The sequence below is a fragment of the Pollachius pollachius genome (genome assembly GCF_949987615.1).
Source record: "Pollachius pollachius genome assembly, chromosome: 6".
Lineage (NCBI taxonomy): Eukaryota > Metazoa > Chordata > Actinopteri > Gadiformes > Gadidae > Pollachius > Pollachius pollachius.
In genome coordinates, this window is record NC_136939.1 from 3,012,107 (window position 1) to 3,029,789 (window position 17,683).

Sequence of the window (17,683 nt, forward strand, 5' to 3'; positions counted from 1 at the left end):
AACTGTATGCAGTGTGTAACAGTATTCTCTGCCCCCCCACCCCCAGGCCCCTAAGAAAGAGCTCCAGAACGGCCTGATCCGGGGCTACCAGATCGGTTACCGTGAGAACGGGCCGGGCAGCAGCGGGCAGTATAGCATCGTGGAGATGAAGGCCACGGGGGACAGCGAGGTTTACACCCTGGACAACCTCAAGAAGTTCGCCCAGTACGGGGTGGTGGTCCAGGCCTTCAACAGGGCCGGCACTGGGCCCTCCAGCACCGAGATCAACGCCACCACACTGGAGGATGGTAGGAGGACTCTGTCTGTCTGTCTGTCTGTCTGTCTGTCTGCCTGTCTGCCTGTCTGCCTGTCTGCCTGTCTGTCTGTCTGCCTGTCTGCCTGTCTGCCTGCCTGTCTGCCTGTCTGCCTGTCTGCCTGCCTGTCTGCCTGTCTGTCTGCCTGTCTGCCTGTCTGTCTGTCTGTCTGTCTGTCTGGCTGCCTGTCTGTCTGCCTGTCTGTCTACCTACCTGCCTGCTTGTGTCTGTCTGTCCGTCTGTCTGCCTGACTGCCTCTCTATCTGTCTGTCTACCTACCTGCCTGCGTGTCTGTCTGCCTGTCTGTCTGTCTGCCTGTCTCTCTGTCTGTCTCTCTACCTACCCACCTACTTATCTGCCTGTCTGTCTGTGTGTCTACCTGTCTGTCTCTCTGTCTCTATCTCTGTCTGTATGTCTACCTACCTATCTACCTGCCTGTCTGCCTGTCTATCTGTCTGTCTGGCTGTCTGTCTACCTACCTACCTACCTACCTTTCTGTCTGTCTGTGTCTGTCTGTCTGTCTGTCTGTCTGTCTGCCTGTCTGTCTGCCTGTCTGTCTGTCTGTCTGACTGGCTACCTGTCTGTCTGCCTGTCTGTCTGCCTGTCTGTCTCTGTGTGTTGGACTAGAGGGGAGGGTGGAGGGATAAAGGGGCTTAGGGGTGGAGGGTGGGGGTCTGGTAGTTGTGTTTAATAAACGGACAGACAGACAGCCATGTGGGGAGCAGTAAGACGGAGCATTTGCATACAAGTGCACATACGCCCGTGCACGCTTACTGGGATGGTAGAAGTAAAACCTCATCCCCTCTCCTCCTCCTCCCCCACCTCCTCCTCCTCCCCCTACTTTATTTAATTAGTCTCCTCATTAGACTGATGAAGAGAGAGACGAAGGAACTCTCCCTTCCTCTCTCTATCCAGCTCTCTCTCTCTCTCTTTCTCTCTCTCTCTCTCTCTCTCTCTCTCTCTCTCTCTCTCTCTCTCTCTCTCTCTCTCTTACTCTCTCTCTCTCTCTCTCTCTCTCTGTCTCTCTCTCTCTCTCTCTCTCTCTCTCTCTCTCTCTCTCTCTCTCTCTCTCTCTCTCTCTCTCTCTCTGTCTCTCTCTCTCTCTCCCACCAGTAGTGCTAGACTAGAACACCAGTATGTTCTAGCACCACTCTACAGAACAGAGCCATCCTTTGGATCCCATTCCTTCAGGAACAAACAGAACCCCCCCCAGAGCCAGCTCTTTCTCCCTGTCCATCTGGGGGTCCGAGGGGTAATGCGACAAGGGACACGCCTCCTTCCTGTAGAGGCGGGGGACGGGGTCTGTGTGGGGGACCCTCCTCGTGTGTGTGTGTGGCGGGGCCCTAATGAAAGAGAAAGGGCCCTGATTACTACAACAATAGCAGTGATGGTAATTGTAGGGACGGTGAGTGTCTGAGTGTGGTGCTCCTGCTGCCACAAGATGCCACGCCGTCCACGATGAACGCCCTCATCCGCTCTACATGGACCGGTACCTGTGCTATGTACTGCTGCTACTACTGCTGCTACTACTACTAGTAGGCCTACTACTGCTGGTACTACTGCTGCTACTATTGCTGCTACTACTGCTGGTACTACTGCTAGTAGGCCTACTACTGCTGCTACTACTGCTGGTACTACTGCTAGTAGGCCTACTACTGCTGCTACTACTGCTGCTACTATTGATGGTACTACTGCTGGTACTACTGCTAGTAGGCCTACTGCTGGTACTACTGCTGCTACTATTGATGGTACTACTGCTGGTACTACTGCTAGTAGGCCTACTGCTGGTACTACTGCTGGTACTAGTGCTGGTACTAGTGCTGATACTACTGCTGGTACTACTGCTAGTAGGCCTACTACTGCTGGTACTACTATTGGTACTATTGCTGTTACTAGTGCTGGTACTACTGCTGGTACTACTGCTGGTACTACTGCTGGTACTACTGCTGGTAGGCCTACTACTATTGGTACTACTGCTGTTACTAGTGCTGGTACTAGTGCTGATACTACTGCTGGTACTACTGCTAGTAGGCCTACTAGTGCTGATACTGCTGCTGTTACTAGTGCTGGTACTAGTGCTGGTACTACTGCTGGTACTAGTGCTGGTACTACTGCTGGCACTACTGCTGGTACTAGTGCTGGTACTAGTGCTGGTACTACTGCTAGTAGGCCTACTACTGCTGGGACTCTGCGAAGAGCAGCTATAACTTGATCTAATAATAATACTCATAATAATCAAATCTCCCTCTTCCCCCTCTCTCTCTCTCTCTCTCGTCCCCTCCCACCTCCCTCCCCCCCCCCTCTCTCGTCCCCTCCCACCTCCCTCCCCCCCCCTCTCTCGTCCCCTCCCACTCTCTCCCTCCCCAGTTCCCAGCGAGCCCCCCCAGAACGTGCGTGCGATCTCGGTGACATCAGACGAGGCGGTGATCACGTGGGCGGAGCCTCCTCGCGTGACCCTGCATGGTGTGCTCAAGGGCTACCGGGTGGTGTACTGGTCGCTGTTCCCTGATGGAGGTGGGTGGTGCTGCCCCGGCCACGCCCACTGGCCTCTCCCCAGTCATTACTATTGTATTCATGTATTCATCACCCCCTAACACCACCCGAACACCCTACTACACCTACACTCACCCTGCGCCCCTGCTACACCACCCTTACTCCACCCATATTATAACAACACCTCCATCACCTCTACCTACACATCCTATAACTACACTTCCCCTACACCACCCTTACTCTTGCTACACTCCTACTACACCTCCAACCTCCTTCACTCCAACTGCACCACCCTTACACATAACTCCCTTACACCCTAACACCATCCTTACGCCTCCAACAGTTCCAACCACACCTCATCTACACCTCCAACTACACCCTAACACCACCCCTACACCTGCTTTACTCCTTCTATACTTCCTTTGCTGCAACTCCACCTCCTACACCCCAGCTCCACCTTCACCTCTCCTGTCCATGAGTAAACTTTGTGAACTCTCCCCCCCCCCCCCCCAGAGTGGGGAGAGATGCAGAACATCACCACCATGAGGGAGCAGGTGGAGCTGCACTCTCTGGAGAAGTTCACCAACTACAGCGTCCAGGTGCTGGCCTACACCCAGGCTGGGGACGGCGTCCGCAGCAACGTGCTGTACATCCAGACCCGCGAGGACCGTGAGTACACTGGAGGGCAGGGAGACACACTGGAGTATGTACATACTGTAGTGTACACACACTGATACATACTGTAGTGTACACACAGATATATACTGTAGTGTACACACACTGATATATACTGGAGTCTACACACACTGATACATACTGGAGTCTACACACACTGATACATACTGTAGTCTACACACACTGATACATACTGTAGTGTACACACACTGATACATACTGGAGTCTACACACAATGATACATACTGTAGTGCACACACACTGATACATACTGTAGTCTACACACTGATACATACTGTAGTGTATAGACACTGATACATACTGTAGTCTACACACACTGATACATACTGTAGTGTACACACACTGATACATACTGTAGTGTATACACACTGATACATACTGTAGTGTACACACACTGATACATACTGTAGTGTATAGACACTGATACATACTGTAGTGTATACACACTGATACATACTGTAGTGTACACACACTGATACATACTGTAGTGTACACACACTGATACATACTGTAGTATACACACTGATACATACTGTAGTGTACACACACTGATACATACTGTAGTATACACACACTGATACATACTGTAGTGTATACACACTGATACATACTGTAGTGTACACACACTGATACATACTTAGGTCTACACACACTGATACATACTGTAGTGTACACACTGATACATACTGTAGTGTACACACAGATACATACTGTGGTCTACACACACTGATACATACTGTAGTGTACACACACTGATACATACTGTAGTGTACACACAGATGCATACTGTGGTCTACACAGACTGATACATACTGTAGTGTACACACACTGATACATACTGTAGTGTACACACACAGATACATACTGTAGTGTACACACACTGATACATACTGTAGTGTACACACACAGATACATACTGTAGTATACACACAGATACACACTGTAGTGTACACACACTGATACATACTGTAGTATACACACACAGATACATTCTGTAGTGTATAGACACTGATACATACTGTAGTCTACACACACTGATACATACTGTAGTATACACACACTGATACATACTGTAGTGTACACACACTGATACATACTGTAGTATACACACACTGATACATACTGTAGTATACACACACATATACTAAATGTAGTTTATACACACTTCAATGAATACACAAATATATACTGTAGTATATACACATATACACACACACACAAACACACACACCATTATATATATCCTTTATTTTTTAAAAAAAAATCATTTTTCCATAATAAAATTAATTGGATCGTCACACACCGTCACACACACACACACAGAAACACAGACACACCGAAACACAAACACACTCACAGAAAAACCCACCCACACACACCCACACACACAGGCACCCAACCACACGCACACATACACACACACACCCACAGAAACACACACACACAGCACACACGCCCAGCACGTGCGGAGCGGGGATTACAGGATGTAGGTTGTAGGAGATAAGGAGGAGGCGTCAGATAAGGAGCAACATGTCAGGGTGTAGTTAGCGGTTTCTATCCTATCTCCAGCGAGACTAAAGGAGGAGCCATTAGCACCGCTAATGAGGACTAAGAGGCTTTGTCTCCATGGCTCCTGGCTGAGTAGGGGTTGTTGGGGGGCCTTCCGAGCTGGGGCAGGAGGGTAGCATCCAGGGGCCAGCCAGCCCCCCACCCGTCCGCTCTCTCCGTAGCGGGAGAGAGCGTTGGAGAGGGGGGATTAACTCCGACGGGATTAGGGGGAGTTAATGTGGCGCTAACACTGTTGGGGGCGGGGTTACACCCCAGCCCGCGTCCGGCAACTCATCTTTATGCGCATTTTAAAGTGTTGCCTTTGGAAAGGTTGATGAAAACGGTAGAATTCTCAATTCAAAATGCTTCTTCTACTGTTTATTACAGCTATGCGTTACGTAGCCATTAGGACTACACTATGCTTTGGGGAGCCTAGTTCTTGTTTTGTCTTTTTGCTACGTTTTAAAAGTATTAAAATTCGCTTGACAATAAGTAAACATGAAAAATACATGAAAACATGCCTGTGCTTGTAGGTGGGATTCCATTCTGTTGGGGGTGGGTCTACACTCTTTTGGGGGCGGGGTTACATCATGTTGGGGGCGTAGTTACACTCTGTTATAGGCATGTTTATACTACATTGGGGCGGAGTTACACTAGGTTGGGGGCGGAGTTATACTATGTTGTGGGCGGGCTTACACTATGTTAGGAATTCTTAACTGCCAAATGTTGAAATGCCTCCTCCATTGGTTGGCAGCAGGAGTTCATTTTGGAACTGATTCTGATATATCATTTTTGATTTTATGTATGATATTATTTACAATGTTTTTGTAATTTTAAAATGATAAAAAGATTACTATCCTATTTCACCCTGATTATGTATGATGTGTGGAGGTGGGTCTGGGTGGGGGTGGTTTGAGGGTCTGGGTGGGGGTGGTTTGAGGGTCTGGGTGGGGGTGGTTTGAGGGTCTGGGTGGGGGTGGTTTAAGGGTCTGGGTGGGGGTGTTAGGTGGGTCTGGGTGGGGGTGGTTTGAGGGTCTGGGTGGGGGTGGTTTGAGGGTCTGGGTGGGGGTGTTAGGTGGGTCTGGGTGGGGGTGGTTTAAGGGTCTGTGCGGGGGTGGTTGGATGCCCCAGGGGTCTCCCTGGGTGGGGGGGGGGCATCATGCTGTCTGTCTGGAGGGTTGACAATCGTGGCACCAGATGGGACTTAACTCACCCCCACCCTCCCCCTCCACCACTCTCCCCACCCCACTATCAACACACGCACAAACCCCGCACAGCCCACTGACTGACTCAGCAGCTAGTTGGGTGTAGCCGTAGCGGCTAGTTGGGTGTAGTGTTAGCGGCTAGCTTGGTTAGCAAATTGATGGGTGTAGCCACAGGTCCCAGCTGGGTGTAGCATAAGCTCCTAGCTGGGTGTAGCATTAGCTCCTAGCTGGGTGTAGCATTAGCTCCTAGCTGGGTGTAGTATGAGTAGCCGGATGGGTTGAGTGTTAGCGGCAGGAGTCACAAACTGCTGGCCAGCGCGTGGTGACCATATGGCACAGCTGGACAGAGTGCTAAAGATCAGCCTGTTCTTAGAGCTAACATGCTAACGGGTAACTGCTCACTTTGAGAAGATAATACCCTTCAGCCCTGCCCCACACACACACACACACACGCACACACACGCACACACACACACACACACACACACACACACACACACGCACACACGCGCACACACGCACACACGCACACACACGCACACGGGCACACGCGCACACACACACACACACACACACACGCACACACGCACACCTACACACACACATAAATATACACACACAGGCACCCACACACACAGTCTGTTATGCCTAACTTGTGTGTCTGTGTGTTCTCCAGTGCCTGGTGCTCCTGCTGGTATCAAGGCGGTCCCCTCCTCCCCCAGCAGTGTGGTGGTGTCCTGGCTCCCCCCCCACAAGCCCAATGGAGTGATCCGCAAGTACACCATCTACTGCTCCAGCCCCGCCTCCGGACACCCGGTAAGCCCCGCCCATACATCCAGGACTATATACGTACTGTATACTGTATGTGGTCTGGGACGTAACCTGGAGCCAACTTGGTGGACGGTTTAAAACAGGGAACATAACCTGGAGCCAACATGGTGGACGGTTTAAAACAGGGAACATAACCTGGAGCCAACATGGGGGACGGTTTAAAACAGGGAACATAACCTGGAGCCAACATGGTGGACGGTTTAAAACAGGGAACATAACGTGGAGCCAACATGGTGGACGGTTTAAAACAGGGAACATAACCTGAAGCCAACATGGTGGACGGTTTAAAACAGGGAACATAACCTGGAGCCAACATGGTGGACGGTTTAAAACAGGGAACATAACCTGGAGCCAACATGGTGGACGGTTTAAAACAGGGAACATAACGTGGAGCCAACATGGTGGACGGTTTAAAACAGGGAACATAACCTGGAGCCAACATGGTGGACGGTTTAAAACAGGGAACATAACCTGGAGCCAACATGGTGGACGGTGTAAAACAGGGAACATAACCTGGAGCCAACATGGTGGACGGTTTAAAACAGGGAGCATAACCTGGAGCCAACATGGTGGACGGTTTAAAACAGGGAACATAACCTGGAGCCAACATGGTGGACGGTTTAAAACAGGGAACATAACCTGGAGCCAACATGGCGGACGGTTTAAAACAGGGAACATAACCTGGAGCCGACAGCAGATTGATTGATCAGTGCTCACTAACAGCCTTAAGTTGTTAACGTCATTTAAATGTTTCAGTGTGTATGTGTGTGTGTCCCTGTGTGTTTATATCTTGTTGTGTGTGTGCATGTATCTGTTTGCGTGTGTGTGTGTGTGTGTGTGTGTGTGTGTGTGTGCGTGCCTGTGTGCGTGTGCGTTTGGTTTACATATTAGTGTGTGTGTATGTGTGTGCGTGTGTGTTTGCACCATTGCTTTACTTCCTGCCCTCCCAGATGAACAGATGAGGTTGTCTTGGCAACGCGATGAGACGTAGATATGCAAATGAAGCAGAGAACAAGCATACATGCACACTGCCGCATCGAGAGCACACACACACACACACACACACTCTCACTCACACACCCCGCCTGATCAAATTGAACTACTCTCTATTTATACACATGTTTGGCGCATTTTGATTGCAGCTCGGCCAGGCGTGCACTAACGCACAAGACGTGCACGATCAGCTCGTGAAAAAACACCTCCCATCTCCAAGAAGACTCACTTTTATTATTCACAAATACCCCCCACTCTGTGTGGATGAGCGGCATGCAAATGAGGAGAGAGACAGAGGGGGAGACAGAGAGGGAGGGGGAGAGAGAGGGAGCTGGCTGGTTGGCAGAAGGAGAGAGGGAGGAAGAGGGGACAGAGGAGGGGGAAGAGGGAGAGGCTGCTTGGCAGAAAGAGAGAGGGATGAAATAAGGAGAAAGGGAGGAGAGAGAGCAGCGGAGGCACTGGAAAAAGGGAAGGAAGTGAGAGGGACGGGGGAGAGAGGAGGGACGGGGGAGTGACAGGGGGAGAGATGATGGAGAGGGGATAGGGATAAAATGTGTGAGCAAAAGAGGGATAGAGGAAAGGAGAACAGGGATACGGAGGGAACGTGGGATGGAGGCAAGAGGGAGATAGAGAAGGGTGGTAGAGAGAGATAGAGAGAGGGAGATATAGAGAGAGAGAGAGAGGGTGGTGGAGATAGAGAGAGGGAGATAGAGAGAGGGAGATATAGATAGAGAGAGAGAGGGTGGTGGAGATAGAGAGAGGGAGATAGAGAGAGGGAGATATAGATAGAGAGAGAGAGGGTGGTGGAGATAGAGAGAGGGAGATAGAGAGAGGGAGATATAGATAGAGAGAGAGAGGGTGGTGGAGATAGAGAGAGGGAGATAGAGAGAGGGTGGTGGAGATAGAGCGAGAGACAGAGAGAGAGACAGAGAGAGGGTAGTTGAGATAGAGGGAAAGAGATATAGAGATAGAGAGAAGGAGATGGGGAAGGATGACAGAGATAGAGAGAGAGTGATTGAGACAGAGATGGGGAGAGAGGGAGAGGGCGGTAGGGAGGAGTGGGGGAGAGAGAGAGAGAGAGAGAGAGACAGATGGTGGAGGAGGGGGGTGGGCGGTACACCCAGAGGGTATCAGTCACACAGATGAGGGGGCTTTTGTTCGCCTTTTCATTATTTCCCTGTATCACTGACTGTATCACTATCACTAACTATCACCATCGCTAACCGTATCACTATCACTGGTGTATCACTCTATCACCCCCTGTAACACTCCATATCCCCTTATCGTCCCTCTTTCCCGATCACTAACTGGATCAATGTAACTCTTTGTAACACTCACTGTATCACTCTATCACTCTCTGCATTACTGTTTCACTCTCTCTAACACTGTTTCACTCTCTGTACAACGATCACTCTATCACTTTGGCCCCATGATTCTAGCACTCACTGTCACTCTCTGTATCACCTTCGGTATCACTATGACTAAATGTATCACCAACTGTATCACTATCACTCCTGTAACACTCCTTTTATCACTCCAACTCCCACTCCTCTCTTTATCACCTTTTCTATCACTCTGCCTATATCTCCCTGTCACTCTCACTCCCTGTATCCTCCCTCCCCAACTCCCTGTCTCACTCTCTGCATCAAATTGTATGTTCTTTACAGCCGTGTTGCCGAGGCCTGTGTGTGTGTGTGTGTGTGTGTGTGTGTGTGTGTCTGGAAGAGCGGACTATAATCGGGACACCCCACCCTTGCTCCCCCAGGCGCCCAGTGAGTATGAGGCCAACCCTGAGATGCTCTTCTACCGCATCACCCACCTGAGCCGCGGCATGCAGTACCACATCTGGGCGGCCGCCGTCACCACCGCCGGCCGCGGGAACATGAGCGACAAGGTGGTGGTGGAGCCCGCTGGGAAAGGTAGGAGCTGGGGGCGGAGCTACTATAAGGGTGGGGTTCGAGGTAGAGGGGATTGAGGGGACGTGGATGAGTCGGAAGGGGCGGAGCTTCATTAGGGGTGTGGTTTGACAGGACGTGGATGAGTCGTAGGGGCGGAGCTTCATTAGGGGTGTGGTTTGACAGGACGTGGATGAGTCGGAAGGGGCGGAGCTTCATTAGGGGTGTGGTTTGACAGGACGTGGATGAGTCGTATGGGCGGAGCTTCATTAGGGGCGGGGCCTTAGGGGGTGGGGGTCAAGGAATGACCTGTTGTGGGAGGGGGAAGGGGGGAAGGGAGGGAGAGCGGGCTGGGAGAGAGAGAACTGAAGTGAAAAGAAAGGGGGAAAGGGAGAGAGGCAGACAGAGGAGAGAGATGGTGAAGGAGCGAAAGAGAGGGAAGGTAGGCTTGGGGGTGGGCCTTGATGGATAAGGGGTGTGACTTGAAGGTGGCGGGGGTCATGTGACCTGCTGTGTGAAAGGTTAGCAGGGATGAGCCTCCTCATTCTCCACACACACACACACACACCACTCGTAACAGTTTAACTCTAGGCTGTGTGTGTGTGTCTGTCTGTGTGTCAGTGTGCGCTAGCTTGTGTGCATGCATGCGTACTTGCGTGTGTGTGTATTGATTGACAGCTGCGGTATTGATTGTGCGCAGGCTATGTAGCGAGGTGAAGTGTTGTGTTAATTATGGGATAGTGAACTGGGTGTATTCAGTCAACAGGCCCTCTGGGACAGGATGGCTGGTGGAGATCGATAGAGGGGAGGCTAGATGGACTATAGATAGACTGGGAGAGTACACACTGCCTGATTGGTTAAACATCACTCTATTGGTTAAATATAGTCCAGTGGTGAGACTGTTTGACTCCAAGCCCAAAGGTTCTAGGTTTGATCCCTGATAACCGCAGCCAGTCACTTCGGATAAAAGTTTGTGATCAATAACTACACGGCACATTTAACTCTATTGGTTAAAACACCTTTTAGAGCAAACGCAATACACTTATCTTGAAATGTTCGTGGTGGAGAGGAAGACCTTTGAAGAGATTTGACTCAGGCCTGCCCCTCTGCCTTTCACAAAGCACACGGTGGTTCTGTTTCCTGTTGTGTATTGTTGTTTATTGTTGTTTCTGGTTGTCATGGTAGCGCCTGCTAAGATCCTGTCGTTCGGCGGCACCGTGACCACACCCTGGATGAAGGAGGTCCGTCTGCCCTGCAGCTCTGTGGGAGAACCCACACCGACCGTCAAGTGGACCAAGGACAGGTCAGAACCACACACTAGAACCCACTAGAACAACTAGAACCATACGTTAGAACTACAACCACAGAATAGAACCCACTAGAACCACAGACTGGAACACACTAGAACCACAGACTAGAACCCTGTAGAACCACTGACAAGAACCCTTTAGAACCACAGACTAGAACCCTGTAGGACCACTGACTAGAATACACTAGAACTACAACCAACGACTAGAACCCTTGAGAACCACAGACTAGAACCCTGTAGAATCACTGACTAGAATACACTAGAACTACAACCACAGAATAGAACCCTCTGGAACTAGAAGCACAGAATAGAACCCTCTAATACCACAGACTAGAACACATTAGAACCCCAAACTAGATTACACTGGAACTAAAACCACGACTAGAACCCTCGAGAATAACCGACTAGAACCCACATCCAAGGTCAAGGGGACCGGTCAGAACCCACTAGAACCCCAGAACCCTCCACAACTAGAACACACTAGAACCCCAGACTATGTATTGTTATATGCTGATGATGTGGTTCTTGTTAATCAAATAATCATACTATATATTGTCCTATGCTGATGATGTGGTTCTTGTTGACAGTGAGGACTCAAACTATATAAAATTATATTTTGGTTCTGTGGTTCTTGTGCTGACAGTGAGGATTCAGCCGCCCCGGTTGCAGTGGACAAAGAGCGGGTGATCTTATCCAACGGGACATTGGTGCTGCGCTCAGTGAAAGCAGAGGATTGTGGATACTACACCTGCACAGCCACCAACACGCTGGGCTTTGATACCATCATCGTCAACTTGGTGGTGCAAGGTGAGTGGCCTCTGATAGCTAGCCAACTGCTAGCTGCTCTCTGCTAGCTGCTAGCTGCAATCTGATAGCTGCTCCCTGCTAGCTGCTCCTGGTAGTGACTGTGGAAGGTAAGGGGGTTGTTTGGGACGTTTTGATCAAATAAGTTAGAATTGTATTCATGTTAATATATTTCAGAAAAGACAGGAAATAATCCCAAAAGTATTATCAATTGTCACAACAGAATGTATAGGACAGTGATAGAAATTAAAAAATAGATAATTTTGTACATGAATTAATTAATTAATACATCAAATATATCTATTCACCGGTCCAAGGAGCAGCAAAGTAAATGTACATTTATAAAAATGCATTTACAAAACAAAACAATGCATCCAACATCCCCGACGGTTGAGAGAGACGCAGCAGAGGTGAGCGCTGAGCTTTACGGACATTTTGATTTGAATATTCATCCTGATTTGTCCGTTGCAGTGCCGCCTGACCAGCCCCGTCTCACGGTCTCCACCACCTCCACCTCCTCCATCACCCTGGCCTGGATCCCTGGGGACAACGGGGGAAGCTCCATCAGAGGTGACAGCACCTCATGCTTTAACTCCACCTCCGCCGCCGCCTGACGGATGGGCCGCGGTCCCTCATTCATCTCACCGCTCCTCTCTGCTCATTTACATACGTGTGCTTATTTAAATGTTGTGTGTTGCAATGCGTTCTCCCTGTCTTCACTCAGTCGGTCTTATTGTCAGAGCAGCCCACTGAACAGCGTTCCCTCTTTTATACGAACAAAATGACACATTGATTTACATCCTGATACTCTGTCGCCCTCTGGTGTCAGAACGCTGGAACAGCAGGGTGGGATTCCACCAGGTCAATGTCGAGTCAATTTGATCTCTACAGCCCCCTATTTCCAGCCCCGGTCTCAAAGGGCTTGCCGGGGCCCTCATGACCCCCCCTCCCCCCCCCCCCCCCAGGCCTAAGCCCTCTAAAGGAGAACCCAGAGAACAGGCCTTGACAGGGAACGCTGACCCTCTGTGTGTCCTGCAGGCTTCGTGCTGCAGTACTCGGTGGACAACACAGAGGAGTGGCGCGACGTGTTCATCAGCTCCAGCGAGCGCTCCTTCCGGCTGGAGAACCTGCGCTGCGGCACCTGGTACAAGGTGAAGCTGGCCGCCAAGAACAGCGTGGGCTCCGGACGCATCAGCGAGATCATCGAGGCCAAGACCCACGGACGAGGTAGGGCTCGGTCAGGGTCCTGGTCTAACCTGGGATCTGGGCCAGGGTTAGGGTCAGGGTCTAGGTTAGGGTCTGGGTTTGATAGGATCAGGGTTTAGGTTAGGGTCAGGGTCTAGGTTAAGGTCTGGGTCTAACCTGTGATCTGGATGCAGGGTCAAGGTAAGGTCTTTGAGGCGTGGGTCCTAGCTCTTCATCCACAGAAAGGCGGTCCTTAGAGTGTTAAGTGTGTGGAGGCTAATCCCCAGTGTGTGTCTCTACCCCGGCCCCTCCCTCCCTCCAGAGCCCGTGTTCACCAAGGACCAGCCCCTGCTCACCCACATCAACTCCAGCCACGCGGGCCTCAACCTCCAGGGCTGGACCAGTGGGGGGTGCCCCATCACCGGCCTGCTGCTGGACTTCAGGCCCAAGGGCACGTGGGCGTGGCAGACACTGAAGGCCAACGCCACGGGCCCGCTGATCCTCAGCGAGCTGCGCGAGGCCACCTGGTACGAGCTGAAGATGAAGGCCTGCAACAGCGCCGGCTGTGGGAACCAGAGCTCCCAGTTCGCCACCACCGACTACGACGGCAGTGAGTGGCTTCCATTCACCTCCTTGTTTTTCACCCCTGCACTATTTATCACTCTTCCTTGAAATGAGTGCACGATAACAATCCCTCCTGAGGCGCCCAATGCACACGGGACAGACGTGACATAATGCTTGCCGGGCTCCGTTTGACCAATCAGATCCTAGTTCTGGTTTGTGCCGTGCTACGAATATTAGGGATGGGTCGTGACAGCCATGTCGGTGCGTGTGCACATGAAGCGTGGCTCTCCGGTGAACACGCCCTACGTGTGTAATCACAGTGAGACAGTTTGGAGCACGTTGGGCCTTTCATGTAAGCAGAGGGGCCTTTGCCCATGTAATCTGACTGGTTTTTGATATATATCGCAGTGACTAAAAATAATGCCTGGACTCTCCTTGTTGTTAACCAGCCAGCACATCATCACTCATTTAAAATGTTTTTCCTGTATGTATTGATGTCATTTATGGCTCCCATTCTTCCTCGGTTATTAAGGAAGTTTGTTCTTGCCCTCTGGGGGGCTAGGGTCAGTGGGGTGTCATAGATATACCTCTGATTAAGGGCAATACAAATACAATTGAATTTAATTGGATGGAGTGTGATATCCGGCGTGAACGCGTGTGCCGTGTTTCAGGCACCATCCCGCCCATCAAGTCGGCCCGCGGCGACGGCGACGATGTCAAGAAGCTGTTCTCCATCGGCTCGCCCGTCATCCTAGTGAGCATGGGCGTCGCCCTACTCTTCATCATCCGCAAGAAACGCAAGGAGAAGAGACTGAAGAGACTCAGAGGTGAGGAGGAGGAGTAGGGGAGGAGGACGAGGAGGAGGTGGGGTAGGAGGCGGGGAGGGAGGAGGAGGAGGAGAGGAGGAGGAATGTGTTTATTTCTAGTATCTGTGATCTAATGAAGAATTTGTCTTTCAGATGCAAAGAGCCTGGCAGAGATGCTCATCAGGTACGAAACTGATTTCATACATGTCATCTTATGTGATGTTATGTTATGTGATGTTATTTTATGTTGTGGGCGTGTTATATGGGACTAATTCTCGTGTGTGTGTGTGTGCGTGTGCGTGTGCGTGTGTGTGTGTGTGTGTCTGTGTGTGTGTGGGTGTGTTTGTGTGTGCGTGTGTGTGTGTGTAGCAAGAACAACCGCAGCATCGACACCCCGGTGAAGGGCCCGCCCCAGGGGCCCCGGCTCCACATAGACATCCCCCGCGTCCAGCTGCTCATCGAGGACAAGGAGGGCATCAAGCAGATAGGTCTGGTTCACCATTATCACTATTCACTAACTAGCAGGGCATCAAGCAGATAGGTCTGGTTCACCATTATCACTATTCACTAACTAGCAGGGCATCAAGCAGATAGGTCTGGTTCACCATTATCACTATTCACTAACTAGCAGGGCATCAAGCAGATAGGTAGGGTTCACCATTATCACTATTCACTAACTAGCAGGGCATCAAGCAGATAGGTAGGGTTCACCATTATCACTATTCACTATTCACACTATTCAGCTCTGGCTCATCATTATTACTATTTTCCCTTAAGAGGGACAAGAGGGAAGAGTATATATTATTCACAAATCCAGATTATCGATATGTTTGTGTTGTTAAAGTCTAACCTCCTAGTTTGTCCCTTCCTGGCTTGTAATAGGTGAGGACAAAGCGGCGGTCCCGGTGACAGACACAGAGTTCAGCCAATCGGTGAACCCGCAGAACTTCTGCACGGGGGTCTCCCTCCACCACCAGGCCCTCATCCAGAACTCTGGACCTCTGATAGACATGTCGGACATCCGCCCCGGAACCAGTGAGTTCACATCAACCTCTTGCATACCAGACCAACCGCGTACTATGTGAACCACTCAGGTGTGCCTTAACGAGATATCTAGACCAATCAGGTGTGCCTTAACGAGATATCTAGACCACTCAGGTGTGCCTTAACGACATATTTAAACCCCTCAGGTGTGCCTTAACGAGATATCTAGACCACTCAGGTGTGCCTTAACGACATATTTAAACCCCTCAGGTGTGCCTTAACGAGATATTTAGACCACTCAGGTGTGCCTTAACGACATATTTAAACCACTCAGGTGTGTCTTCACAAGGCATCTAAACTAATCAGGTCTGTCTAAACGAGGCACCTTAACGACTCAAATGCCGGTTGCACCCTTTATATACTACTAAGAGTCTGTACTTCTTGGCATTAATAGTCTGTACTTCTTTAATATAAGAGTCGGTATGTCTTTACTATAAGAGTCAGTAATTCTTCACTATAAGAGTCTGTACGTCTTTACTATAAGAGTGTGTACTTCTTCAGTAGTGTACAGTATAGCATCATAGTATAGCAGCAGCCTCATGTGCAGAAGCCTGACCCCAGCCTCTCCCCCAGACCCAGTGTCCAGGAAGAGCATCAAGTCGGCCCACAGCTCCAGGAACCGCTACTCCAGCCAGTGGACGCTGAGCCGGCCGGGCCAGAGCCAGTCCACCGCCTCGGCCAGGACCCTGACCTCGGACTGGCGTACCATGGGCTCCCACGGCATCACGGCCACCGAGAGCGACAGCTACAGCGCCTCGCTGTCGCAGGACACAGGTGGGCGGAGCCTGGACGCACCACGCCCACTCACGCTAGGGCTGCTCTGATTATGGAACAAATCGTAATCACGATTGTTTTGGTCAATGTTGAAATCACGATTATTCAAACGATTATTTTTGAGTTTGAAAATGTGTGTTTATTCAGCGTGTCTCCCAAAACAGACTTCAAAAAGAAAATGTTCCAATCTAAAATAATGTACGGATAGGTATCCAGCTGTTCTTTCTCTCTTTCACTTTCTATAAAAAATTAAATTAAAATAAATTTAAAAAAAATAAATAAAAAATAAACGATTCGATTTGTGATCGTTTGATGCTAAAATCGAAAATCACGATTTAAATTCCTATTAAAGGCCCAGCCCTACGTCACGCGGGTGTTGTTTCTAGTGCACGCCCTGCGTCCGTCCTGCAGCGTGACCGGCTGACGCGTGTCTTCCAGATAAGGGCCGTAACAGCATGGTGTCCACGGAGAGCGCCTCCTCCACCTACGAGGAGCTGGCCCGCGCCTACGAGCACGCCAAGCTGGAGGAGCACCTGCAGCACGCCAAGTTCACCATCACCGAGTGCTTCATCAGCGACAGCTCCTCCGACCAGATGACCACCGGCACCAACGACCCGGCCGACAGCATGACCTCGCTCAGCACGCCGTCGGAGCCCGGCATCTGCCGATTCACCGCCTCGCCGCCCAAACCCCAGGACTACGACCGCGGCAAGAACGTGGCCGTGCCCATCCCCCACCGCGCCAACAAGAGTAAGATATACATTAAACACTACTATACATCATTATATCTTATTATATCTTATTATATATAGGGTCGTAACAAGAACGTGGCCGTGGCGCGGCAACAAGAGTAAGATATACATTAAACAACATTATATATAAATATAAACATTATGAGACATTATGATATATAGGGTTAGAACCCTATATATCATAATGTAAGATATACATAATGTAAGATATACATTAAACAGCATAATATATTATTATATATTACTAAAAACGATTAAACATTAATATAGATAAGACCGTGTCAAGACCGTATCACTGCCTATCCCCAAACAAGGGTATGATATAAACATTTAACAGTTATATTAAATAAATCATATCAAAGATATCATATTATAAAGATTATATATATTATATGATATATATATTATATTTTATGCTTTTTATAATATAGATAATATATGTATTATTTTATGCATTATTTTATAGATATTGTATTATTTTATTTAATATA

General features: G+C 49.7%; 1 protein-coding gene across 1 annotated transcript in view; it reads left to right on the plus strand.

Annotated features, from left to right (window-relative positions):
• The window catches only part of LOC307076982 (cell adhesion molecule DSCAML1-like), a gene marked incomplete at its 3' end in the record, with an annotated part of 64,573 nt that overhangs the window by 45,280 nt on the left and 1,610 nt on the right, over positions 1-17,683 (plus strand). Inside the window, 16 exon segments of the mRNA XM_079738215.1 lie at positions 47-287; positions 2,661-2,807; positions 3,300-3,455; positions 6,912-7,051; positions 9,825-9,978; positions 11,140-11,257; positions 11,907-12,070; positions 12,539-12,637; positions 13,106-13,294; positions 13,575-13,862; positions 14,488-14,643; positions 14,776-14,806; positions 14,992-15,110; positions 15,505-15,657; positions 16,240-16,440; positions 16,879-17,190. Of these exon segments, the coding sequence (XP_079594341.1) occupies positions 47-287; positions 2,661-2,807; positions 3,300-3,455; positions 6,912-7,051; positions 9,825-9,978; positions 11,140-11,257; positions 11,907-12,070; positions 12,539-12,637; positions 13,106-13,294; positions 13,575-13,862; positions 14,488-14,643; positions 14,776-14,806; positions 14,992-15,110; positions 15,505-15,657; positions 16,240-16,440; positions 16,879-17,190 (2,668 nt within the window).